The sequence below is a fragment of the Pituophis catenifer genome, unplaced genomic scaffold (assembly GCF_029215685.1).
Source record: "Pituophis catenifer annectens isolate HBS135680 unplaced genomic scaffold, rPitCat1.0.hap2 SCAF_2, whole genome shotgun sequence".
Taxonomy (NCBI): Eukaryota; Metazoa; Chordata; class Lepidosauria; order Squamata; family Colubridae; genus Pituophis; species Pituophis catenifer.
Window position 1 is genome coordinate 167875159 of NW_027256882.1, and position 26622 is coordinate 167901780.

At 43.3% G+C, this 26622-nt stretch overlaps 1 protein-coding gene across 1 annotated transcript; it reads right to left on the minus strand.

The window, feature by feature from the left end:
• Positions 1–1409: 1409 nt before the first annotated feature.
• Positions 1410–17358, minus strand: IGFBP6 (insulin like growth factor binding protein 6). The gene is made up of 4 exons (XM_070934989.1): positions 16968–17358; positions 4913–5064; positions 3958–4077; positions 1410–2301 (listed from the first exon to the last, which is right to left on the minus strand). Exons 1-4 carry the CDS (start codon positions 17356–17358, stop codon positions 2188–2190), a joined length of 777 nt encoding a protein of 258 aa, XP_070791090.1. The 3' UTR covers positions 1410–2187.
• Between the last annotated feature and the right edge of the window lie 9264 nt (positions 17359–26622).

Sequence of the window (26622 nt, forward strand, 5' to 3'; positions counted from 1 at the left end):
TGTTAGCTGGAACTGGGTAACTACATAAAGTACAATAGTTTTTAAAGTTACAGATGAGGTATCTTTTAATTAAGAGAGGCAGGATACCTTTTCTTTTTCTTGTTGCATTTTTTTCACTTTTAAATTTTCTTTTACAATGCATGTATTTTTATTGCATTCCCCCGGTTTTTTTTTCATTATTTTAAAAGCAATAAAAAAATGAAAAAGAGGCAAGGCTCATCCACTTATTATATTTCAACAACAGTCTGACTTCGGAAATTTTGTGCTTGAGCAATTATTATAAAGTTCACATTTAAAATATTAAAGGTTAAAAGTCTTGCATTCAGTAAAAAAAATTCTGTGATTCAGAGACTGCTATGCTATATCATTTATCACTTAATTTGATCATAAATTATAGTTTCAGTTCAACATGGATGTAGGCCTGTCTAGATGCTCCTGTATAAACCAGCCCAAAACTACATCATCAGAGTTGTAATACTGCAACAAGAATCAAATGGTTGTATATTGCATTTAGTTTTTTTTAAGTGCAATAAAAAAAGAGCAAAGTCTGATCTAAAGAGGATGGGAGAGAACGGAAGATAATGGTGTTTACATGTTCATTATAATGTGGTTTGGTTTGCTAGTTGTGACAGTAGCCACTGTGATTTATAAACCATAGGTATGAACCCTGCCAGAAGCAAAGATGTCAGCCAGATCATTTTTCCATTTTAGGCAAGCTTTCCAATTCATTACAATTGCATATTAATTTATCATCCAACACTATTGCCCAATATTCCAGTAATTTTCTCCATAAAGCTTTTAATATTTATCCTGTCAAATGGGCTAGATTTTTCCCCCACAAATCATGTATCCTAAATACTTGTGCTGGCTATGGCTATTAAGATGAATACTGTATGCCAACTCAAAATTTTCTAGCATCCAGGAGACATACAACAAATGCTTTGTTCACATACAGGAAGCCAGATCCGTTGTGCTGATCTTTAAGACAGCATCCATTTGGACAGCCTGCCCTTACCAGCTGCATAATTTGGACCTTTGTTTTTCCACTTCATCTTTCTACACTAGCTTTGTTTTCAAAACTCTACCCAGCAAAACACTGGACACTGCTAGCCTCTTATCTTAAAGAGCCCATTTAGAAGTAAATTAAACCTCTCAATTATTAACCAGCTACTTCATGTTTTATAAGTAAGCAATCTCAGTTACAAAGAACTATTAATTCTACTTGCCCCTGAAAATTAAATTTTGAATGCAACACGGTGTTTAAAAAAGCTCTCGCCAAAAGAAGTAATTTTAGCTTCTTCGCATCGGGGATTTTAAGTATCAGCAAATCATTAAAATGGCATAATCATCCAATTTATTGAAACCAAACGTATTGTAAAACATACAGAAATAGAGACTTATCTGTTTAAACACATTAAATTAAAGCACATTTTGGCAAATAGGGACAATCCATCATCCACTGCTTTCCTGCGGGGAAGGCAGCTTCAGGTTTTCCTGTCATCCAGATAACTAAAAGGATATGCTGGGGAGAGCCATGAAACAGAACAGAAGGGAGAGTGCGAAAAACATTAAAGGTACAGCTAAAACTTCCATACATCTCATTTCCAGTATCTGTACCACTTTCATTTTCTTGCTTAAATTGTAGATGTTGGCCATTAAAAAACTTGGCCAAATTTTACTTCCGCCTATGTCACCCTTTAACTAGTACTACAACTGTGCTATTAAAACCCCTTCCACAAAACACATCTCTTTGGGAAGCATGTATAAGATAAATCCTGATGTCCCTACACAATGTATAGAAGGTAGCCCAAGTATACATACTGCACCTCCAGGAACTGGCTATTCTTGTTCCTTTACTGGTATAAGCATCTTTACTGATATAAGATAATTGATTCAAGTGCCAGCATTATTGCTGTAATGCAACTACCTGTAGCTTATTCAACACCCCTCTTCGGTCATGCAGTTACAAGACCCCAGTCGGCTATTTCTCTGACCAGTCTTTTGTAGAGTATTATTAGACACCGTAAGAGCTCCAAAGTTATCCCAGCGAAGGCAGGATCCCAACAAGGCAACAACTGTGCAATAAATTACAAGCAAACATTTTCCATGACTGTTCTAATAAGACGAAATCCCCTCAGTCAAGAATTCTGCTGTTGGACCATGGCGGCCTCCGGTCTTCCTGCATCCTCAGTCATTGTTAGCAAGCAGGCAGAGGGGGCTCTCTTCCAGCCCCTCCAACTGATGGCCTCTCTTATCCACACACCAGCATCGGCCTCTCTTCTGACCTTTGGAGGTCCGGCACTATGGAGAAGACAAGACTCTTTTCAACAGCAAATTGACTTTCCTTGAAAATTTAGAACAGCAGAGAAACAATGCCCACTGTAGAAGACCTGATTTCTTTACATTATGCTTTTGCATGTAAAAAAAAATAATAAGATGACTCATTTGAAGCAGATCATAATAAACCTTATTTGCTGCTCAGTATAGCTGCCGCTGAAGCAAGCCTCTTTCTGCAACAAAAAAAAAAAAAAATACGCAATGGCTAACCTACTGTATTTTTCGGAGTATAAGACGCACCTACCTTTTTTGGTGAGGAAAAGAAGAAAAAGAAATCTGCCTCTGCCTCCCAGCAATTTTGTCTCGTTGCAGCAAACAGCAAGCAGCCTGCTTTACTTTTATTTTTGTTTTCAGCATAGCTTGATTAGCACAAGGGGAAAAAAAATCTGCTCCAGCAATTTACCTCCTTGCAGTAAGCAGCAGAGGCCCTCGCAAAACAGCTGAGAGGAAAACAGCTGAGAGTCGGGAGGCTGATCCAATCAACTTGTGCTAATTAGGCTGAAGCTGAAAGGAGCTGTTTCTTCTTGCTGTTTGCTGCAAGGAGGTAACTGCTGGGAGGCAGAGGCCAAAGGGTGGGGGCCAGTAGATGGGCGGGGCTACATTCGGTGTATATGACACACCTAAATTTTCACCCTCTTTTAGGGGGGGGAAAGGTGCGTCTTATACTCCAAAAAATACGGTATATTTAAAAAGGAAGCTATTTCTCTAATCTCAATCTCTTTCAAAGAAAACTGAAAGAACTAAGGCAAAGACAGCCACAGAGCCTTCCATGATCACTGAAGAGCACAGGATTGATCCACAGCATATTCACACATCCTTCTAAATCCATGTTTCTCAACCTTAGCAAGTTTAAAAGATGTGGACTTTTGTCTCCCAGAATTCCCCAGCCGGCATGCTAGGAGCTCAACTTGATGAAATTGAGAAATGCTATTTTAAGCCATGACACTTCAATGAGAATACCCTTGCTGCTCTTTAAGTCCCATCCTGCACAGCCCCACCAGCCACTGCTGATGCTTTTGCTAGTACTTTAAGGAGATGGTTGGGTCAGGAAAGAGATTTAGCAAGATGATTGTATCTAGACAGTCCTAATGAAACCAGGTTTGGAAGAATTGGAATTTGGTAGGTCTTACCGAGCCTCGCTATACAGCAAGGAAGACAATCCCTGTGAGTTCTTCCAACTGAATCAGAGTCATAGAACTCAGCTGGATGTACTTCTGTATAAGCATAAATAGGGTTGGACTTCTAAAAAGGAAGAGGAGGGAGCTAAATTTTCCCATAAATGCCACCAGAGTGGGTTTGCAGAATGGATGAACCCAGGAATTGGGGCTTTCTCCAGTAGACTTCAAGCCATAACTTAACGTAATGTATAAGGAGCAAGACTGGTAAATCAATTCTCTGTTACTACTTAAATGCAAGCTACAGAGCACCAGCAAGCTCATTGGGCTTTGGACATTTTGTAAAATTTTCCCCCACCCTTTCTCCCCCAGTGGGAAACTCACTCTCTGCACGAATTTTTTTGACATTCCAGCCCAAAGCTGAGTTTTGCCTGCATGGCTACGTCTTCCCTCAAAGACCCAGAACAGCTTCCTTTGCTTTTTAAACCATGTTTAAAGTAGATACCTGCTTCCGCCTATAAAAGCCTTTGGTGTCACAATTGGGAATGAAGATATCTTCGCCGTTCATGTAGAGGGGGGCTTTTAGCTCCTGCAAGATGGCTGCCAAATGCCTGCGGCAGGGACCCTGTGAAAAGAAGAACAAGTTAGTGATTGAAAGGAGAAAACCACTGCACTGCATGGGGATGGGCAGGCCTTAAAATAGCATTTGGGTTTAGGTAATGTTAGCAGCACTCTATGCCAGGAGTCCCAAACCCCAGGTTGTGGCCCATTCAGAACTGGGCCCTGTTATGTGGCAGACAAGTGGGCATGCACACATTGGGGTGGTAAGTGATGACTCTTTCTCCCTAGCATACTGCCCTTTAACTCACTATAATGTATTTGGGGCTCTTTAAAAAGCAGAAGCATCTCTTAGCAATCTCACATGCATTACAAAACTACATGCTTTGCTGAATACGCAGATTGGGAGAGGGAAATTGAGATGCAGATTCCACCCCCCCAAAGCAATGATGTGCAGGACTCTTAGTTTCGTAAGTCTCAGCACTGCTAGGAAGCAAAGACTATAGAGGAGGGGTGAAATCCAGTAGGTTCTGACAGGTTCTGGAGAACCGGTAGCGGAAATTTTGAGTAGTTCGGAGAACAGGCAAATACCACCTCTGGCTGGCCCCTGAGTGGGTGGGAATGGGGATTTCGCAATATCCTTCACCCAGGAGTGGGGAGGGAATGGGGATTTTGCAGTATCCTTCTCCTGCAGTGGGGTAGGAATGGAGATTTTGCAGTATCCTTCCCCTGCCATGCCCACCAAGCCATGCCCACAGAACCGGTAGTAAAAAAAATTGGATTTCACCACTGCTATAGAGAGCAAGATGCATAAGAGCAAGGCATGAGAAGAAGGCAAAGGCAGCCCCATTTATTCTCTTCCAGGGCTTGGTGCCCAAGATCAGGCCTCTCATTTCACTCACCATATCCAATTCCTGTTTAATACCATTATTTAGGGGGTCCTGTTGTATCTGGGATTTGTCCACCACGACATCTGGCAAAGGGTCTTGGATCTGAAGGAGGAGAGGTTCTGGAGTTGGATTATCTGTCTGGTAATTTTCCCTTCTGCCATCACCTAGAGAAACAGAAACAGAATTCAACTTTCCCCTCTTTTTTTCTTAAAGTCAACAGCAAAACTATTCAACTTCAGGTCTCTCTTCACTACAGCACTTCAGGATTTTTTCACAACTGGTATAGAAAAACAATTTTGCACCACCTTTCAGGAGAAGTTCATAAAAGATACTGGCTTCTAATCCTTTGGGGACTGCCCAGTTAGTTTAATGTATGCTTCTTTTGTATTTTAATTGAATTTGCATGTCACCAACTCCACTCAAACTTCTGTTTTGTGAATGATGTATTCTTAGTGTTTGTAAACTACCCTTGGTCCACAGAATTAAATAGTGTGTTAGTGAAAGTAAATAAGTAAATACATATTGCTGATGCACAGGCAGCATTCCAACTCCCTTTATATCAGGGATGGCTAACCTTTTTGCCATCGCATGCCAAAAGCGGGGAGCATGGGGGGGCGTCACACGCAGATGTGCCCACATTCATAATTCTACATGCCCCCTGTGAATGCGCGCACAACCCCCCAGCGCTCCCCCCTGCTTTTGGCACGCAATGGCATGGTGGGCCAGGTAGGCCCATTTTTTACTCTCCCCAGTTGGGAAACGGGCCGTTTCCGGCCTTCCCAGGCTCCTAGAAAGGCTCTGGATTCTGGGGAGAGCAAAAAACGGGCCTTCCCCACCCACCCGGAGGCCCTCCGGAGGCTGGAAACAGCGTGTTTCCTGATTTCTGGTGGACCCAGAAGGCCTGAAAATCAGCTGGCCAGTGTGCACGTGCGCGCCGGAGCTGAGCTTGTGTGCCCACTGATATGGCTCCACGTGCCATAGGTTCGTCATCACAGCTTTATATCATTCCCTTGGGTTATAAAAAATAAGATAAAAATTAATTTCAGTGTTGTTACCAGCAGTGGCCACAAGATGTAGCTGCAGTGCGTTATATGCAGTACTTTCTCCACAGGGTCTAATGAGGATGTGAGTGTGTGAGAGAGAGGGAGAGAGGGAGGGAGGGAGAAGGAGGGAGGGAGAGAGAGAGAGGGAGGGAGGAAGGAAGAGAAAGAGAGAGGGAGAATGAATCTAAATCAAGGTGTATGCATATGTCTTATTTATTTATGTACCTCTAGGAAAGGGGGAGGAAATTCCTATCAGTTTGTGTACATACAGGGTTTTTTTCTTTCCATTTAATCAGCTAATCATGTCCGATTCTTGCAGACTGCCTGACAAGTCCCTGCAGTTTTCTTAGCAAGGTTTTTCAGAAATGGTTTGTTAGTGCGCCTTTTTAAGGGCTGAGAGAAAACAACTGGTCCAAGGTCACCCTTCATGACTTAGTCTTCATGACTAAGACTAAGGCAGACTAGAACTCAGGATTTCTAGCCTGATGTCTTAGCCAATAGATCACACTGGCTCCTCTCCACATACAGGAAGTCCTCATTTAACAATCTTAATGGGGGCCATAATTGTAATTGCTGCAGTCGTTAGGTGAAACATCAAGTGACCTCACCACTGAGTAACGGCAATTCTGGTAAGTCCTGGATGTGGTCATTAGGCCAGAACTGCGCCATCACCTCTTCTGTCCTACCGCACTCTCCCACCCACCTATCTATACCATTATTTCTGCCCTTTTAGTCACCCTACTTTTCGCTGCCCCTAGCCAACTTTTGCTGCCGTCTTCCTCCTGCTGCTGATGGGATATGCCTGGGCTGGCCTTTTGCAAAGCAGCTGCTGGAGTTGCAGAACTTCACAAGGGTGCACACTGACCAACAGTTGCCTTAACAGCAGCGGGAGGAAGAAGATAGCGAAGGTTTCGTAAGGGAGTGGTAGTGGTGCAGGGTGGCACAGCAGGATGGCCAGAAAGACAGAGCAGGATGGAGATTGGGGGTGGGGGGGGGGGGTTAGGGTTAGCAGCAGTGGTGGGTTTCAAATTTTTTTACTACCGGTTCTGTTGGCATGGCTTGGTGGGCGTGGCAGGGGAAGGATATTGTAAAATCTCCATTCCCACCCCACTCCAGGGGAAGGATACTTGGGAAATCTTGGGAGGTAGAGAATAGATGGGGGCAGGGCCAGTCAGAATTTTTACTACCCGTTCTCCGAACTACTCAAAATTTCCGCTACCGGAACCGGTCAGAACCTGCTGAAACCCACTTCTGGTTAGCAGGGGTGAAATCCAGCAGGTTCTGACAGGTTCTGGTAGCGGAAATTTTGAGTAGTTGGGAGAACTGGCAAATACCACCGCTGGCTGGCCCCCGAGTGGGGTGGGAATGGATATTTTGCAATATCCTTCCCCCAGGAGTGGGGTAGGAATGGGGATTTTGCAGTATCCTTCCCCTGCCACGCCCATCAAGCCACGCCCACAGAACCAGTAGTAAAAATATTTGGATTTTACCGCCGAGGGTTAGGGTTAGATAAGTGCATCATGTGGTCGTAAATGCAGGCCAAGCATATGAATTTGTTGTTGCTGAACAAGCTGCAAGCGGCATATATTCCACTCTGGGTCACATGACTCAAAGCTTAGAATGGAGCCTCCAGTAGCATTCCAAGCCGCTGCTCTATTGCCTCACCTATGGGGAATACCTTACAAATAGCCCTTAACTTATAACTTATGAACTTTTGTTTAACGATCGTTTGAAAATACGATGGCTTTTGAAAAAGGGACTTGCAAATCGTCCTTGAAGTCACAACAGTCGCACCACCCTGACAGTCACATGATCACAAATTGGTCATTGGGCAACTGGTTCACACTGATGATGGTTGCAGCAGCTGGTAGTTAAGCGATCACAATTTGTGAGCTTCCCAGCCAGCTTCTGAGAAGCAAAGTCAATTGGGAAGGCTGGATTCACTTAATGACCATGTGATTTATTTAACAAATGATAATAAAAATGGTCATAAAATTGGGTACAGTCACTTGCTTTACAACTACACTGACTTATGACCACAATTGAAATTGGAATTTCCATCATAAGTCAAGGACTACCATGTTTCCCTGAAAATAAGACCCGATCTTATGGTTTTTTTACCACCAAAAAAGGCACCAGGTCTTATTTTCGGGGATGTCTAATTATTGACTCACCTTGCGGTAGCGGCACAAACAATCCCGCCCAGCAGGAGCCTGCTGTCGCCCACTTCTTCTACAGCCACTCATACATATCGCTCCCAGCCTCCATTTTGCCCTCAGAGGCCTTCCGGAAAGGCCTCTGCAGCTGAGAAACAGGCTCCGAATTGACATGTGCAATGCCCCTGGCTTCCTTTTTGCCATCAGAGGCCTTCCGGAAAGCCTTCTGCAGTTGATAACACTCTGGATTGATCGAGCCCATTTCTCGGCTGCAGAGGCCTTTCTGGAAGGCGTTTGACAGCAAAATGGAGGTTGGGGGCGATGCATGCAAGCAGCCGCAGAAGTGGCCTGCAAGGCGAGCAGATGTTAGGGTGTGCGAGGCCTGATAAGTAGGGCAGCTCCATCCCCAACCTAGCTTAATTTTTACCCATGCACCTCGCTCCAGCCTGGGCATCCCGGAGTAGGCGGAGTCTTAGTTAGGGCTTGTTTTGGGGGTAGGGCTTATATTGGGTGCACATGTAAAAAATCAAGCTAGGACTTACTTTTGGGATAGGTCGTATTTTTGGGAAAACATGGTATCTGTAGTGTGATATTTTTCCTGGAGTCTGTTTCTCTGCAGTCCCCAGCAAATCTGGTTCGTTTTCAAAATCAATCATCAATCTTTCTTTATGTGGCTTCTGTTTTTTACAGGAGCCACCTCCTTCATGAAAATTACTTGTTCTTTCCACATCTACAATTAACCCAATTATGGCCTCCCTTAGGCCTCTCTCCACAATTCAGGGTCTCTCAACCAATTAATGCCGCCACCAGCCTAGCACCAAACACCAAGAGCAGCCTAGGAATTTCTAGATAGCTGAACATTCACTTCAGATCTTAGAATAATTCAAAAACCAGATTTTGATAGAGATTCTGACAGCCAGAATCTCCAGATGATGCATAGAACTGCTCCCCAACTCAAACGTAGTAAAATGTTATATTCAAAGTTATGTTCTTTTCCTGCTTTCTAAATTACCTAAGTTGTTGACAGGTTAAAGAGACCTCAAGCGCTAGTATTCTTTATAAGAAAGCATCAAAAGGTTTTCTCACAACAGATATTCCTCATTTGGGGATTTTTCATGCCGGCCAATGGAACTATTTCTAACGCTGTTAGTTCGATCGTAAATTCTTGTACACAAATATCTAGTGCAGGACTCAGCAACCCACGGCTCTGGAGCCGCATGTGGCTCTTTCATCCCTCTGCTGTGGCTCCCTGTTGCTGGTCAGCTCCACAATTGATAGGGGTTTCGGTTACAGGTAGAGGAAAAGGGATGCCACACTAGGAGGAGACTATGGTGGGGGAACCAACTTCCAATTGGCAGAGAAAAAGGACGCCGCGCTAGGAGGAGACTATGATGGGGGAACCGGGCTTCTGGTCAGCAGAGAAAAAAGGACACTGTGCTAGGGGGAAACTATGATGGGGGAACCGGACTTCCGGTCAGCTCCAGAAAGAGCCTTGGTAGTACAGGGCTTTAAGGCTCCCTGTTATTAAGCTGGTTATTAAGACCAGCTGCCTGCAATTACTGCAGGGTTCGAATCTCGCCAAGGCTCAAGGTTGACTCAGCCTTCCATCCTTTCTAAGGTAGGTAAATTGAGGACCCAGTTTGTGGGGGCAATAAGCTGACTTTGTATAAATATACAAAAGTATGAAGGCTATTGCTGAGCACATTGTAAGCCGCCCTGAGTCTCCGGAGAAGGGCGGCATATAAATCAAATTAAAAAAAAAAAAAAGAATTGAACGGGGGCTTCTGGTTAGGACCTTTGTGGCTCTTTGAGTGTGGTTGCCAACCCCTGATCTATACATGGAGATGTAATCCTGCGCACCTACTGGATACATATTATCTGATCGCCACCTTAAATTGCCTACTTGCAGATTCTGAAGGCAGCCTAGAAACTCCCTGCGTTGTATAGCAAGTACATTATTTACTTATTTAAAGATTAACTCCTGGGAATTATCTAGGTTTCCCCCAAGCAAAGGATCTGTGTCTCTTTGTCTTTAATGGAAATAGATTTGACTAAAGACAGACATAATTAAGATCTTATTTTCAAAACCAAGGAACCAAGAACAATCATCACCCAAGCAAGCTTTGGGAAGGAAGAGGCTTGGTTTAACTTAACCAAGTTAAGTTGTCCATCTAATAATGAACACCATCTGCAGATTTTCTCCCATTCCATTCCATGGGTGAAATGCTCCCAGTTCGGACCAGCTCGGGCGAGTAGGTAGTGATGGTGGCGGGCAGTTCGGAGAACTGCCCCCGCCCCCCATGCCCAGCTGAGCCTCGTGATCAGAGCCTTTTTTTTCTTTTAAATGGCTCTGACGATCCAAGCTCTGACGATCCCAGCTGAGATGCCTGCAGATCAGGCAATTCAGCTGGGATTGTCAGAGCCTTTTGAAAGCATTTTTTACATGGTTTTACATGTAAAAAATGGTTTTAAAAGTAAAAAAAAAAAAATTGGCCACGCCCACCGTCACATTACCCCCATCACCAAGTCACGCCCACAGAACCAGTAGTAACAAATTTTAGATTTCACCCGTTCCATTCCAAAGAAACGTTGCGAAGTAAGACATTTGGTAAGTGACTTTTGCCCCATTTTATGACTTTTCTTACCACGATTGTCAAGCAAATCACTGCAATTGTTAAAGTTAGTCACATGGTTCTTAATTAACTTTGCTTGTCAGAAGGGGGCAAAAGGAGAACCTATGAGCCCTGGGACACAGCAACGGTCATAAATATCAACCAGTTCCCACGCGTCTGAATTTTGATCATGTGACCATGGGGATGCTGCAATAGTCATTAAGTGTGAAAAACAGTCATAAGTCACTTTTTTAAAAATGCCATTGTGACTTCAGTCACTAAATGAACTGTTGTAAATTGAGGACTACCTGTATTTCCAGAAGAAAATGGCAGTGATTGACCACTGCAAGACTGAAAGAGGGTTTGTAGTTTGTTGATTATAACATCCTTGCAGCAATTTCATGAAAGTAATGCAACTCAGATTCTACAAGTAAAGAAACTTGTCAGATTAATTAGGAACACTAGAAATTATTACTTATACCCAGTGGTGGAATTCAATTTTTTTTACTAGCGGTTCTGTGGGCGTGGCTTGGTGGGCATGGCAGGGGAAGGATACTGCAAAATCTCCATTCCCACCCCACTCCAGGGGAAGGATACTACAAAATCCCCATTCCCTCCCCACTCCTGGGGAAAGATATTGCAAAATCTCCATTCCCACCCCACTCTGGGGCCAGCCAGAGGTGGTATTTGCGGGTTCTCTGAACTACTCAACATTTCCGCTACCGGTTCTCCAGAACCTCTCAGAACCTGCTAAATAGCACCCCTGCTTATACCTCAGGAGCTTGGTCTAATGGAATGAATGGGACTTTTCTAATTGCCACTGCTTTTTGTGGGGAAGGGGGACAAACTAATGCTGAATGTGTATCAATCCATTGAGATAACCATTCAATAAACTTTCTGAGCACCTCACATACAAAATAGCTTTTAAAGAATCTTCCCGCACTAACAAAAGCTAGAAGCTTTAAAGACGTGGGGGTAGCATTCTGATGGATTTACAAAAAATATTCTAGAAGATAACTTTCGGCTCATTTAAAACATACTGTATATTTACTCCGAATAATACGCAGCTGAAAGTACAATCTCTTCCCCCACCTGAAAAATCCTAAAAATATCCTAAATTTAATTGAGGATAAAAATGTATCATTAGGTGCATCATTTGCATGACTTGCTGACCACAGCTTCTATTAGCACTGCTGGCTTTCCTTACAACCTCCAAATTAAGAGGCTGAGGGCAGCCCTTCCCAACCTGGGCTCTCTAGATGTAAGAAAATTAAAACTCACTCCAATGATCCCTGGCTGGGTATTCTGGCCCTAACCTACCCAGAAAATATCAGCTCAGAGCATTCTGTCTTAAGAGTTGGCCAATTTGAAGGAGGAAGGAAAACGGCAAGCTAGAACAAAAACACTTCTAAGAAATAAGTTTCTTTCTTTAAAGATGTCAGTTATAGTCAAAAACACTCATCTGTTAATGTGCAAACATTTGAATGATAGAAAAGGTGAATTATAGAAGGCAATCTGCACAAACGCAATCATGCAGTCAGGCAAAGAACTGATAGAAGATACTAACAGAACTAAAAGACACCATGACAGCATTGCACTGGAATCTGTGAATGCTTTCCCATGTTTTCACATGAGCTCTTTTCTCCAGAGTTGGTAGCCTTTACTTAATCTAGAAGTCTGGGGAATCCAGAGAATATTAGTGCCATAATATTCCATTCCAAGGCGCTGGCTTCATTATTTCTCTTTCTTAGTGACAAGGCATAAGTCTACGAGAATTCATCCCATCTTACAGGGACATTAGCAAAATGGCAGGTTGCCATGCCTGGCCAGCAGCTGCCTCCTGCATTTTTTGACTGCCCATCCACTATTCCTGGCTTTTATTCCATGAAGTCATTTCGAACAAAATTAGAATTTCAGCAACTAGTTGTCAAAGACTGCAAAAAGGAAACCGAGTTCTTTTCCCATCTCAGCTAATAGACAGTGGTACCCTGGTAATTTAATTTTCATGTGTTTATGTTAATTCTTCTAACCTCTGAAGCTACTCACTAAAGCCAATGAAGCATCTATAAATAAAACAAATACACAGTATTTTTTGCTTGGAACTATTAAGGTTGACATACCAGAACCCTACTGGCATTAAGAAACTGTGGAAGGAGAATTCTTTCTGATTTCCAAGGTACCATTTTGGAATTTTAAGAGATAAGGCACATAGGGAGACAAGAGGATGAAAGAATGCTGAAATAAATGGTTTTTTTTAAATAGCGCAAATCAACACGGCCATCTATAAAGGTACACCTGTCAGGTTGATGGCAGGGACAAAACAGTCGGATAGTACAGGTAGTCTTTGGCATATAATCATTCATTTAGCGACTGTTCAAAGTTACAACTCTGCTGGAAAAAAATGACCGGTCCTCGCACTTAGGAGCACTGCAGCATCCATATAGTAACATGATTGTGAGGCAGTGGCATTGTTTAGGATGGTTGCATGAAAAGTAATAACCATTAAAGTTCTGAATCATCTGGGATCAATCTATTTTCTGGACTATGTTTACCACTAAGCCCTTGCTGAACTGTCAGACTGGTGATGAAACTGTTCTCTGGTGCATCGTAGAGTGATGGGCATGAAGGAGAAGGTCTTCTTGAGTTGATTCCACAGCTGGGGAAGTGAAAGAACATGGTCACAAATTGCCTGGGAATAAAACAAGGGCTTTTTTCCTTTAAAAAAAAAAAAGATGCTTTGGTTATTATACTTTTGCTAAGGAAACTGCCTTGGACTCTGTTTCTATATTGCTCTGAATAACTCATAAATCCTAACAAACGAGACAGTTTGTTCCACAGCTCAAGAAAAATAGCATTGGTTTTTCCCAGATGCAGAGTTCACTCACAGCCCTGATCCCAGCAGCCTCAACCAAGAACAGAAATCTCATTGCTTGAAGTTAAGTTTTGAAGTAGGGGTGAGGGAATCTTTTTCTAAATAAACCACTCAACAGGGGAAAAGAAAGATAATTGAGGATCCTCCCAACCATGTCAATTGGGCCAGCTGACTAGAAAATCCTAGGTTTCTTCCCAATACGGTGGTCCAAGCTGACCACTTTCAAAGCTCATTTCTTGTGGAAAGCTGGGTTCAGTAAGTCAAGGAAGACGCACAGAAAGGTACATGCTTCTGATGGGTTGCTACCCAAATTCATGCTTTGAAACACTTAACTTCTTAGGAAAGATGAAGAAGAAGGAATCCCTATAAGGGATGGAATTCAGCAATGGGCCAGATCTGCTCTGCAAGCTTAACCTGGGAGCCTTTGCATTATGGGACGAGGAAGGGGAACCACAGCCTCAGGCAACACGCTTAAGGTCACTGATTGACAGGAGTGGTAGCCTCAAACAGCACAAGAATTCCAGAATGAATACGAGAGGTTTGGGAGTTTACCCTATACAGGTAGTCCTTGACTTACAAAAGTTCACTTAGTTACAAAGGCGTTGAAAAAGTGACCTATGACCGCTTTTCACAGTTGCAACCATTCCAGCGTCCCCATGATCATGTGATCAAAATTCAGATGCTTGGCATGTTTATGACCATCTCTGTATCCCAAGATCCAGTGATCCCTGTTTGGAACCTTCTGCCAAAGCAAAGTCAACGGGGAAGCCAGATTCACTTAACAACTGGGTTACTAATTGATCAAACTGCAGTGATTCACTTAACAAATGTGGCAAGAGAAGTCGTAGAAATGGGGCAAAATTCACTTAACAAATGTCTCACTTTGCAAAAGAAATTTGGGGCTCAACCGTGGCCGTAAATTGGAGGACTGCCTATACAACTGCTGCTATAGGATCATTAAAGATCATTGCGAGTAATCTTTTTCAACTCAGAGTTCTTCAATTGTGCGGGACTCCACCATCCATACACTATTCATGACTAGATAGAAGGTGAGATCTGAAGTTTAGCATAGACAAAAGATTTTAGATTGAGACAGTTAGTTTAGAACAAGCCTTTGCCACCAAAACACCAGCAGTGTCCCCTCTTCCTTCTACCATCTTTCTGTATCAGGCAAACTGTTTTTATTTAGGAGCATCTTTGCCATTTAAGGTGATTTAGTGCCATTTTAGAGGATTTAATTGTGCTAGGTACAACTGCCTGAGCATTGGGCTGTTTCTTTGCATTATTCTCTTCCAAAATGGAAACACCAGTCCAGGAATTTTAAGTTCTTTTGCCCACTGCCCCTCTCTTGATTTTTAAAATTTTAGAAAAAGATTCTTCATGTAAACTTTTATTAGCCTTATTTTCCTGCTGAAGTATGAATCTATGGGCATAGCCAAACAGCCAGCCATCACTTGGTGGCATAGCTCATTTTCAGCTTACTGATAAGGAAGCAAAGTTCATTTACTCCACAATTACCCATTTTCAGTCTACACCTCCTTCCATGCAATTGAAGTCACAACCAATATCAGCCTCTGAGGATGCATCCTCACATTAGCTAGGCAAGGTGCCATAGGTATTTATATTGCTGGTCCTTTTGCCACAGACCAGTACCAGCACACTAGAGCACAGGGGATGGTGACAGGATCTATAATTTCTAGGCATAAACCAAAGCCAATAAAAGAGGGACAAGACAAGTAATGGCAGATCCAGTCTCTACTTGCATTAACCAAGATCAAATCTGATCCCTCCCTTTCCCAGAGTGCGCTTCTGTCCACCACAAGCTAGTGGATACTTGCATTTCAGAAGGGCAAAACCACACACACACACACACACACAAACCCTTTTCAAGGATCCTCCCATGAATTTAATGGCTGGGATCCTCTTAAAGCTGCCTTTGCCACAGCTGTCAGATGAGCTGGGATTGTTACTCAAGGGGGGCTGGGAATATCAGATGGGTGCAGCCCAGGGGCACTAGGTTGAGAAAGGCTGCCCTTATAGGATAGGATAGGATAAGATAGGATAGGATAGGTTCTTAACACAGGAGAGGATGATGTGCTATCAAAAAGGAAATAATAATCCCTATCACCCTCATGCAGGCTTGGCAATGAACGTGGTACTCGTTTTTTTAAGGAAAAAGGCAAGTATCTCCAAGAATCTACAGTTGCTTAATACTGGAGCTAAATTTAAATAAACAAATCTCTTATTTAAATCTCTTAAATAAATCTAAATCTCTTTTAAAGAAGAGATTGGACAGCCATTTGTCCCAAATGGTATAGATATAGGGAGTTTCCTACTTGGGCAGGGGGTTGGACTACTAGACGACCTCCAAGGTTCAAATGTTATTCTGTATTCTTTAAATAAATAATAATGTCCACCCACCCACCTCAGAAACTAAGAGATTCCTCTCTGTCTGTACAAAAAACCCATTGCCTTTAATCTTCTACATCCAGGGGAGATTCCTATTGGGCAAGGGAGGGAGCCCCCAAAAGCAATTATTTCACTCAATTTCAAAATTTCAGAACTCAATTTCCCCTTTGTTCAGAGCAGAACCTCGACACTGACGCGAAGAGAAACCAGAGGAACCCGAGAAGCTTCTAGTCCTCAAGAAACATGAACTTCGGCGCCGAGTCTGGTCTGAAGGAATGCTAGTTAGTTCCTTTTCTGAACCCCAAAGAAGCATAAATAAAAGACTGGGAACATAAACCCGAGAACTTTTAAAAGTCCAGTCGCACGATTATTACACCTTTAAAAAAAAAACACATAGGCGGTAATTCCTCACGTGGCTCGTCGTAAAACCGTTGCGATTCACGTTTCTTTTATTAGGTGTAAAATAAAATCAGAGAAATATAACGGGGGGGCGGTAGGGTTTGGAGCGAGGGTACCCTGAGAGTTGGAATACAACAGCCCAGCCCACCGTATTTTACCTCAGCAATGCAAACCCCAATTCCCTATTATTCAGTAGCAAATCCCCAATCCGGCTGCGTTCACTGGGGTCTTCCTTTCGAGTAAAAGCGCTCTTTATTCCAAGCTGGAGCCATTTCCTCACTAGCAACCATCGCCGGGCTGCATAACAGTAATAATACAGCTGTTGCATCTGAATTGGCCTTACGAGTTCTTTTTGCTTCGGGTTAAGCACAAAAACTATTCTTTTTCCATCGTTTCTTCCCACTCTATTAAATCATTCCGCTGGCAAATCTCATCGCAGCCCGTTAGGGGTTTTTTTTTTCTTTTTCTTTTTTTTCCCTTCCCCCTCCAGAGGTTTACCAAAACCGGCCCATCGCGGATTTGCGAGCCCTCGGGGCGCCCCAGCACCACCACCACCACCACCACCACCGCCCTTACCTGCAACGGGCTCGATCTCCGTCTGGTTCTTGCCGCCTCCTCTCTTGGGTTGCGGAGCCGAGCAGATGCCCTTCCCGCGCAACAGGGCTTGCAAAGGCGTGCGCTCGCCTGGCCGAGGGACGCAGCGCAGCCCGAGGGCGCAGCTGGGTGTATAGACGCCGCAGGATTCGCCTTCCTCCCGAACTCCGCAGGCTTTCTCGTCGTCGCAAGTCGCTTTACGGTCGCTCTCGGGGGAATCGCAGCCGGCCGGAGAAGAAGAAGAAGAAGGGCAAGCGGGCCCGATGTCGCCGTCGGGCTCCGACACAGCAGCAGCAGCCACGGCCGCCCCGCATCCCGTCGTCGGGGCCAGCAAAAGCAGGAGCGCCGTCCCCAGGCAGCGAGCGAGGAGCATCGTGCACTGATCCGGGCTGAGCGCTCGGAAACAGCGCGCTGCAGCCGAGCGCGTCTTAAATGCCGCGTCCTGCCCACGGCTCGCCGGCCTCCTTCCGCGCCAGGTGTAGCCAGCCCGGTTGGACGGCCGCCAGCCGGCAGGGTGTGGCTGCGGGCTGCCAAAAAAACCGACCGGCCTTTCCCCTCGACAGCTCCTCGGAAAGTGAGCAACCCGATCAATTCCAGCAAGGAGATCCACTCCCCCGTGGAGTTCAAAAGCTGAAGTTTTCGGTGGAGGCGCTGCACCGGACGAAGAACTGCCTTCTTGTCGTGTAACGTCGTTCCTGGATTGTAAGACTTTGTTGAATTTCCCCCCCCGGGCGGATTTCGGGGTGATCCGTTGAAAGCAAGGCAGGGGTACCCTAAAGAACGCCGACGTAAAGAACAGAGATCCCTTGATTCGAAAACCCTGCCCGATCGTCCCGGAGTTGTGGCCTGTATGTATGGCGGTGCTGAGAAGTGATTGTGATGCTGTCGTCTCCCCAAACGTGCTTTTTGAAACCGAGAGATACCCCCCCCCCTTACTCGTTTTTCGGAACTCGTTGCATGGCCGGATCATGAACGCAGTTTGCAGCGCGGTGGGTTTTTATTCATAAGTAAATAAAGGTTAACGCTCCCCCCAAAAAGGAAATATTCCAGGCATGCAGAATTTTATTTCAACTGTTTTCTTTGAATCGAAGAGTATTTTAAAAACTGCTATCCCATTTCAGTTTATCTTGCTGCACTGAAAAGATTATCCAGAGCCTCAAATCCTATATCCAGTGCTTCACCAGTTGGATTTCTTCATAACACAAAATTTAAACATGGGGGAGGAAGAGGAGGGAGAAGCCTCATCCTGAGACCTATGTGCTTGTTTGTGGTTTTAGGCACAATTAGTGGGAATAAATTGCTGACAGCTGAGCTCCTCATTCCTTGCAACTGGAGGAACTCCTTCTTAAAAACCTCCTTCCTTCTTTACCTTTTATAGCAGCCTGACTTTCTCCTTGCAAGCAATGTGTTTCCTGCATTCAGGTGTTTGTGAAAAAGACAAGTGGAAAGCCAGGTTTACCAAAATGGCAATTGAATTCTGAGAAAGTGTGCAAAAGATATCAAGACACCATCAATAGCACTTCTATAGCAAACAATGATAAATTCAGTGGGAACTGAGACAACCTACATAATTTAGTATTGCCATTCCGTGGATCTTTTCACACAGATCCTAGGTTCATGATTCCTGGACATTGATGGCATCACTATTAATTAAAATCAATTCCACTCTTTACTGACCTGTTAATGTAGCTGTTTTTGGCAGAAATAGGGGCATTCTTTGCCACTTCCATGATCTTTTTTTGATTTCCCAGTCTAGTCTAGTCTCCAGCCCTGGAATTTCCTGATAGTTTTCCACTCATGTATTAACCAGGTCTGACTTGCTTAATTTTACAAGATCAGCCAAGATCAGTTTAGTTGCTGCCTTCCAGACTTTCATTTTTTAGGCAAGTGACAAAATGCTAGTGCCAGGAAAATATTTGCATATCAACCCTAGAGAAATGTGGGGGTGGGGGGGTTGCTGCAGGCCAATGCTTTGTTTGGAAGTGTGCCCAGTTGCCCAAGAAATAAGGACAAAAGTAAGTTTGGGTGATAGCACCCTGCAAGGTTGAGGTGTGTAATTCGAGGGGTTTCCCCCACCTGCACCATCTTCATCTTCTGGTAAACTGGATATCCTGTGATAGGCCATGCCCACCACTGCAATCACATTGTGAACAAGCTTGCCATGAACACAATTTTGCAACTAGGGCAGCATCATATTATTGAAGTTCCCTTTCTTCTCACTGGCTCAAAGGCAAGGTCTATCCATGTTCTAATCTGTATCATTTGCTTCCTTCAAAAGTCGGGGGATGCAAACCAGGAGTCCCATCAGCTCTCTTCATTCCCGGGGTGGGGGTGGGGGGCTGCCAAGCAAGCATACAAGTTTTGTCACTTTTCAAAACCAACCCAAGTGATGATATGGTTATTATTATTATTCTTTTTTTAAAAAAAAAACTATGGTCCAAGAAGGGAAATAGCTGGGCAATTGGATTACACAACGGAGTTTTAACCATTCCAAACATTCTGCCTGGATCGAAAATGAAGACTAGGAAGGGCGGGGAGGGGGGGGCAGAGAGAAATGAAGACAGCCCATCTCCGAGTCCCAAGGAACAGCGGGAGGAAAACAAACAGGCCTTGGCCAGGAAATTGTTGGCCGATTGTGCAGGTTTTTTTGTTTGTTTATAAAAGAAACAGTTCTGAAAATATTCCCAGGGAGTTAAGATTAACTCAGTGGAAAGGGAGGTAGAGAGCAGTTGTTAAACCAAGCTTGAACTACTTTACAGGGTTGTAGTGAGGATAGAATTACGGTAGGTTACCAGATCTGACTTGCAAGACTTCAGCCAACCATGAGGGGGCAGGTAAAATGAGATGACTCTTCCAATCCCCTCTTCTATATTTTTCAGCCTCCCAGGAGAAGGGCAAAGCAAGCTACTTTTAATTAGCTGCTGAGGAGGCCACACGTTGTCCAAAACCTGAATTTGTTTACACATGGTTTATTCAATAAAGTGCAACTGGCTAGTTTTATACAACACACTTAAGTTACAAACTAGAGCTTCCAAACCACATTGGCTGGGTTTGCGCGCAACATATTATGCCAAAACAAACCACGCTGGGGCTTATTATTTGGGCCTGGTGCTTGAAATGGTTGGCATAATCAGATGTGTTATACAAACCAATTTGATAACTAGGCTGACTTCTTTGGTGGCACAGGGAGTTTTGTGAACGAAAACAATATACTTAAATTGGGGCTGTGTGTAGTTGCACATTACAGATTAAACATAGGGTTAGCTCAGTCAACTAATTTACTTCACATATTAGTTTCTGTATAACAGGAGGGAAGCTGTGGGGGGGAGGTAAATGTTACCTCTGGCATCCCATTTACTACCCTGGAGCTGCATTAAAGTAGGGAGGGCTACTTTACTCCAATCCCTTGGGACAGGTTAAGGGGTGGGAAGGGAAAAGGTGCCATTAAGTTTGCAGAGGCTTACAAGTCTCACTGTGTTCCTTAAAAATTCCAAACATCGGGAAAACTGATTTCCCAGATATTTTTCCAAGCTAAGAGTAAAAAATAAGTACAGATAGTCCTCGACTTATGACCACAATTGAGCCCAAAATATATGTTGCTAGGTGAGAAATTTGTTAAGTGAGTTTTGCCCCATTTTACGACATTTTTTGCCACGTTTGTTAAGTGAGTCTGGCTTCCCCATTGACTTGGTTTATCGGAAGACCCACAAAGGAGATTCACATGTTCCCAGGACACTACAACCGTCATAAATGTGAGTCAGTTGCCAAGCATGTGAATGTTAATCATATGACCATGGAGACCCTGCAACGGTTGTAAGTGTGAAAAATGGTCATAACTCACTTTTTTCAGTAACTTTGAACATCACTAAATGAACTGTTGTTAAGACGAGGACCACCTGTACTCGGACTTGGGACTGGAACTTTGGTAGCTAAATGAGAGAATTGTTAAGAGAGACATACCCAATTTGACAACTTTTTTGCTGTGGCTGTGAATCACCATTGTTAAGCAAATCCAGTTTCCACTATAGACGTTGCTTGTTGGAAACCAATTGGGAAGATTATAAATGGCAATTGCATGACCCAGGGTACTGCACCCATCATAAATAGATGCCAATTGCCAAATGCCCAAATTTTGATTACATGACCGCTGGATATTGGGACAGTCATAAGCAGAAGGACTAGTCTCATGTTTTTCAGCACTGTTGGAAACAGCGGTTTTCAGCACTTTGAATAAACTGTCATAAATTTAGCACTACCTGTATCAACCATCTGCAAGGCCTTTCCACCACCAGGAAAAAGAGCCAAAACGCCCAGTCTCACCACATCCTCTAAAACGGGTCTCCAACCTGCTGGCTGAAGGATTCTGGGAGTTGAAGTCCACAAGTCCTAAAGTTGCCAAGGTTGGAGATCCCTGCTCTAAAACTCCTAGCCAAGATCTGAAAGCAAAATGCAGGTAAATGCCCAGGCTGGAGGTTACCTGTCTCTTCTGTACAAAAATTTAGGACAAAGCCATGCAGCTCAATGTCCTCTTCCACATCTTGACATGAGGTTAACAGCTTTACCTGGGCACATCAACTGTTTAAGCCACATTAAATCTGTTTTTCCTAAATTCACTATAACAGCAAGGGAAAATAAGAGAAAGGTGCCCTTGAGCATGTGCAAAACATGTTCAGCACTCAGAAAGTTGGCCAACTGCCCAGCCCTTTATCTGTAGAAACACCCCCCCCCATGAGATGAAACTCTACAAAATGAAGAGAAGTCTTCTTTTTTTCTCTATGCTGTATCTGTAGCTCAGGAAATTGGGATTTTCCAAAGGTTGGCAATAGCAATAGCACTTAGACTTATATACTGCTTCATAGTGCTTTAAAAGCCTCTCTAAGCGGTTTACAATGTCAGCCTATTGCCCCTAACAATCTGGCTCCTCATTTTACCGACCTCAGAAAGGATGGAAGGCTGGGCCAACCCTGATAATCAGTGAATTCTAACTTCAGACAGATGGGATGCATCAGGGAACAGATAAGCTCCAACATGGGCACGTAAATTCACTAGAAAGGAATATCCATTGGGTTGTTCCTGAGCCATTGGCAAAGATTTCTGGCTTCCCAGAAATCACGGGATGAAGCTGACTGAAGTCACACTGCCACGGATCAAGACACAGATCCTGCAGCTGGCTCAGAAATTACTAGCCTGTTTCTGGACTGGGTCATAGAACATACTGAATGTGCCTTGCTTGATTTATGACTGGCACGTCTTTTGAACCCAGCTTTTGAGGGATTCCGAATTAACTTCTGTCTCGAAGTGCCATATTCAGTTAGCTGCTCCAGAGTTTTTACAATGTTGGCAATGTTAAGGAGTGTGGACTTTTCATTCCCATGCTGGCTGGGGCAGCCTGGAAGATGAAGTCCATACATCTTAAACTTGCCAAGATTGAAAAATACCAAGGTGTTGGTTCTGTAGAGACAGTTTTGCTAGCTGGCTCTAGCCTTGTGGTTCCGCAAAAGGGAGCAAACTCTGGCTCTCCAAGGGATGCCTCTTGCATAACATTTAACAACATGTTCTTGAATGAATTGGGCCACCTTGGTTAGGACTTACAAGACTTTATAGCCATCATTAGATCACCACAAGCTGGGCCACAAGTAATGCTAGACCATAATGTGACTAGTTTGCTTTTGGCCTAACAGGCTGTGGAAACTCAGCCAATTCCGGCTTGTGCAATAAACCATATTGACTTAATGGCATGCATGAATCAAGGTACAATTTGTTTGTTCTGTTCTTCCCCTCCCCATTACTCTTCTCTCTCGGGGTACACAGTATAATCTAAACTACTCTGTGCTTCAGATGAAGTGCTGTAGTCCCCAAGAGCTTTATTTGTTGATTTCATATCCTGCTTTTCTGCGGGATACTCCAGGTGATCTCTTTTTTTCCACCCCCAGCTGTCATGTGGACTCCCATGAGCAAGGGTGGACTTTTTATCTGTACCTTCACTGTTACACCACATCATCTACGTTCACACATTGTCCTGAAACTACAGCTTACTGAATCATTCAATCACTGAATCGCTGGCTGGATTTTGCACAATGCAGAGTCAGAAACCCTGCAATCACCCTTTAGCCTAGCTAGTATGTGCAAAGGCTCGTCTTTAAGGTACTACAGGGAATCTACTCCTGTAGCCTTGGAGAAACATGGCTTCCCCTCTTGAAATGCAGCCTGGAATGAGATCTCTCCCTGCCTGCTATTGCTTTTAACAGAAGAGATCACCGAAACATACTGAGTGCACATGCCCTTTTATAGCCTTAGAGCAGATCTTTTGCAAAAGCCCTTCTACGCTCCCATCGGCAGCATTCCAGAGGAATCTATCTTCCTGATTCCTGGCACTTGATCGTCCTTGTGCCGTGAAAAATAGGGCAGCTCCTGGGATTCAGAAGAATGCTCCATGACCCTCGGAGAGGACAAGTTGTGTTTTTTAAGAATGATACGATATCACCCTATTCTACCCTTCCTGCAACTTACAAGCCCGTTTGGCTAGCCTGAAAAAAAGTTGCAAGATTTCAAGGAAGAACAACACGGGGGTGGTGGAAGGACCCCATCACAGATAGGCCAGGTCGTCCTTGAGGCTCATCTGGAACTCCAGTCATACTAACCTTGAACAGCTGCTTCTACCGCTGGACCATTCATGGACCTGGATTGCTTGAGAAGATAATTAGACTCTGATCTGGGGAGAAGAAAAAAAAAAGGTATCCTCCAGGCCTTTTTTAAAAAAAAAAAAAAATCTCTGGGATGGGTGCCTGGCATTCCTGAAAACTAGAATTTTGAGTTGCTTGACGGAGTTACTGCTTTTTGTTTAAGAAAAACTAAAGTATGCTTGAGTTAAAACCAGGGATGTTATTTTCACTTAGAGCATACTTGAAACTTATAACCAAATCTGACAGATTGATGAGGTCAGCCTTAATGCACTGTTTTAATTCCATTACTGAACTCCTCTTGGCTGCCGTTACCAGAGTGTTTGAAATCAATTGCTGGCATCCATAAACCAGAGTGCCATTTTTATTAAAATTTCCTCTCCTGCCTGCCCCGTGTTACCTGATACGTATTGCTGCCATAGTGGACCTTTTTGCTAAAATTGCCATTCTCTCTCTTTTTTTTAATCGAATGCCTAGGCATCAGTGTTTTTCTCTTGTGGTTTGAGACCTCAATTCTATAACTGTTTGAAATACTATTTATTATATGTCTATTATATACTATGCTAGGTTGGCAGAAGCTGGGATAAGTAATGGGAGCTCACCCCGTTACGCGGCACTAGGGATTCAAACTGCTGAACTGCCAATCTTTTGATCGACAAGCTCAGCGTCTGAGCCACCGCGTCCCTAAGTAGAAAAATAGGGACCACCTTTAGTGGGAAGGTAACAGCGTTCCGTGTGCCTTTGGCGTTTAGTCATGCCGGCCACATGATCATGGAGAAGTCTTCAGATAGCACTGGCTCTTCGGCTTTGAAACGGAGATGAGCACCGCCCCCTAGAGTCGGGAACGACTAGCATATATGTGCAAGGGGAACCTTTACCTTTACCTTATTATATACTATTATTATATGTCTTCTGAAGGAAGTAGCCTGTCTTCAGGTAGATTAGTGGGATGCTAGAGAAACTTTTGAGGACCCTTGTCTCTTTAGTTATCGTATTTTTCGGAGTATAAGATGCACCTTTCCCCCCCAAAAGGGGGTGAAAATTTAGGTGCGTCGTATACACCGAATGTAGCCCCGCCCACCCACTGGCCCCCACCCTTTGGCCTCTGCTTCCCAGCAGTTTACCTTCTTGCAGCAAGCAGCAAGAAGCAGCTCATTTCAGCTTCAGCACAGCCTAATTAGCACAAGTTGATTGTCTGTTGGATCGGCCTCCTTGCTCTCAGCTGTTTTGCGAGGGCCTCTGCTCCTTGCTGCAAGGAGGTAAACTGCTGGGAGCAGATTTTTTTTTCTTGTGCTAATCAAGCTATACTGAAAACAAAATGAAAATAAAGCAGGCTATTTGTTGTTTGCTGCAACCAGGGAAAATTGCTGAGAGGCAGAGGCAGATTTCTTTTTCTTGTTTTCCTCACTAAAAGAGCCTTGGTGGCACAGTAGACTAAAGTGCTGTTAAGTAGCACCAGCTGCCTGCAATTACTGCAAGTTCAAATCTCACCAGGCTCAAGGTTGACTCAGCCTTCCATCCTTTCGAGGTAGGTAAAATGAGGACCCAGATTGTGGGGGCAATAAACTGACTTTGTATAAAAAAGAACACTGCTTAGGGGGGCCCGAAAGCCCTACTAAGCAGGTATATACAAAAGTATGAAGGCTATTGCTTAACACATTGTAAGCCGCCCTGAGTCTCCGGAGAAGGGCGGCATATAAATCGAACCAATAAATAAATAAATAAATAAATAAATAAATAAATAAATAAATAAATAAATAAATAAATAAATAAATAAATAAATAAAGAAAGAAAGAAAGAAAGACAGACAGACAGACTCTGGAGCATCTTATACTCTGAAAAATTCAGTACATCCTTCCAGTCTGCAAGAACATTTTATTTTATTGTTTGTTGAGATAGGCAGAAAAATAATTACCTGTGATTTCCATGAAGATGGAGATACGGTTTTACTTGCTGGCATATTTTAATGGTTTCTTCTTTCATTTCTCAAATAGCAAAAAAAGGACCATTTCTCCATCAGAACTGATTACAGAAAACATAAAATACAAGGAAACTGAGTCGCTCTGTGAGTGAGATGGGCAGCTTCCAAATTGAAAATATATAAAATAAATAAATAAATAAACCAGTAATTAAAGCCTACATAGAGAAAGTGAAATAGACAGCAGGATCAAAAAAAAAAAAAAAAAAAAGCTTTGTCAAGAGATTGTTACTAATCCAGGTTTGCCAAAATCAGCATGAAAAAATAATATTAAGCAGAATCTAACTGGCTATAACAGCTGTTCTTTTACTCAAAGCAATTTCCTTATAAAAAGGTTGAATAAAAATAGCCACGTAGACAACCCCTTCCTGGAATCTGACTTTCTATCTGGATTCTTATTCAATGCTAAGTTATCAGGGCTGGTAAACCAGAGTTTATGGCTTAATGCAATGTCTGAATGCAGCCAATTGTAGCTTAATTTAACAATTATTGGAATAATGTGTATCCTAGTACAATGCTTGAAACAAGTAAGTTTAATACCATTTCATTTGGTTCTGATTTTTCTGATTTTTGTATGTTCTGAAACTTAAAAATTACCCCACTGAAGATAAACGAAACCTTCATTACATTATTTTCTTCTTCCACAAACAACTGATTTTCTAATATCAGCACTGTTTTACCAAAAATAAGACATCCCCCAAAAACAAACCCTAGTGCTTATTTCAGAGCCCAAAAGAAAACAAGTCTGGGTTTTATTTTCAGAGAAACACAGTATAAAATTTAGAGCATGGCTGGGAACCCAATCTCATCAATGCCTTCTTACCCATTGCTCTGCCTCCAGTTCGTACCTGCCAAAAATCAATAGTGTATCGCTGAGCTCTTTGGGCTTTAAGGAACTAAAAAAAATTATTGCAAATACAGCGATGGGATTCACTCCACTATCTTCTTGCAAGTCCTGACTTCCATCAGTGCTCTGTCC

Bases quoted from the DNA above. Each gene is read 5' to 3' on its own strand.
- IGFBP6 (XM_070934989.1), bottom strand. From the start codon at position 17,358: ATGCTCCTCGCTCGCTGCCTGGGGACGGCGCTCCTGCTTTTGCTGGCC. The intron at 5,065-16,967 runs GTAAGGGCGGTG...CTGTTTCTCTAG, and splicing joins GGAGATCGAGCCCGTTGCAG to GTGATGGCAGAAGGGAAAAT. The intron at 4,078-4,912 runs GTGAGTGAAATG...TTCTTTTCACAG, and splicing joins TTAAACAGGAATTGGATATG to GGTCCCTGCCGCAGGCATTT.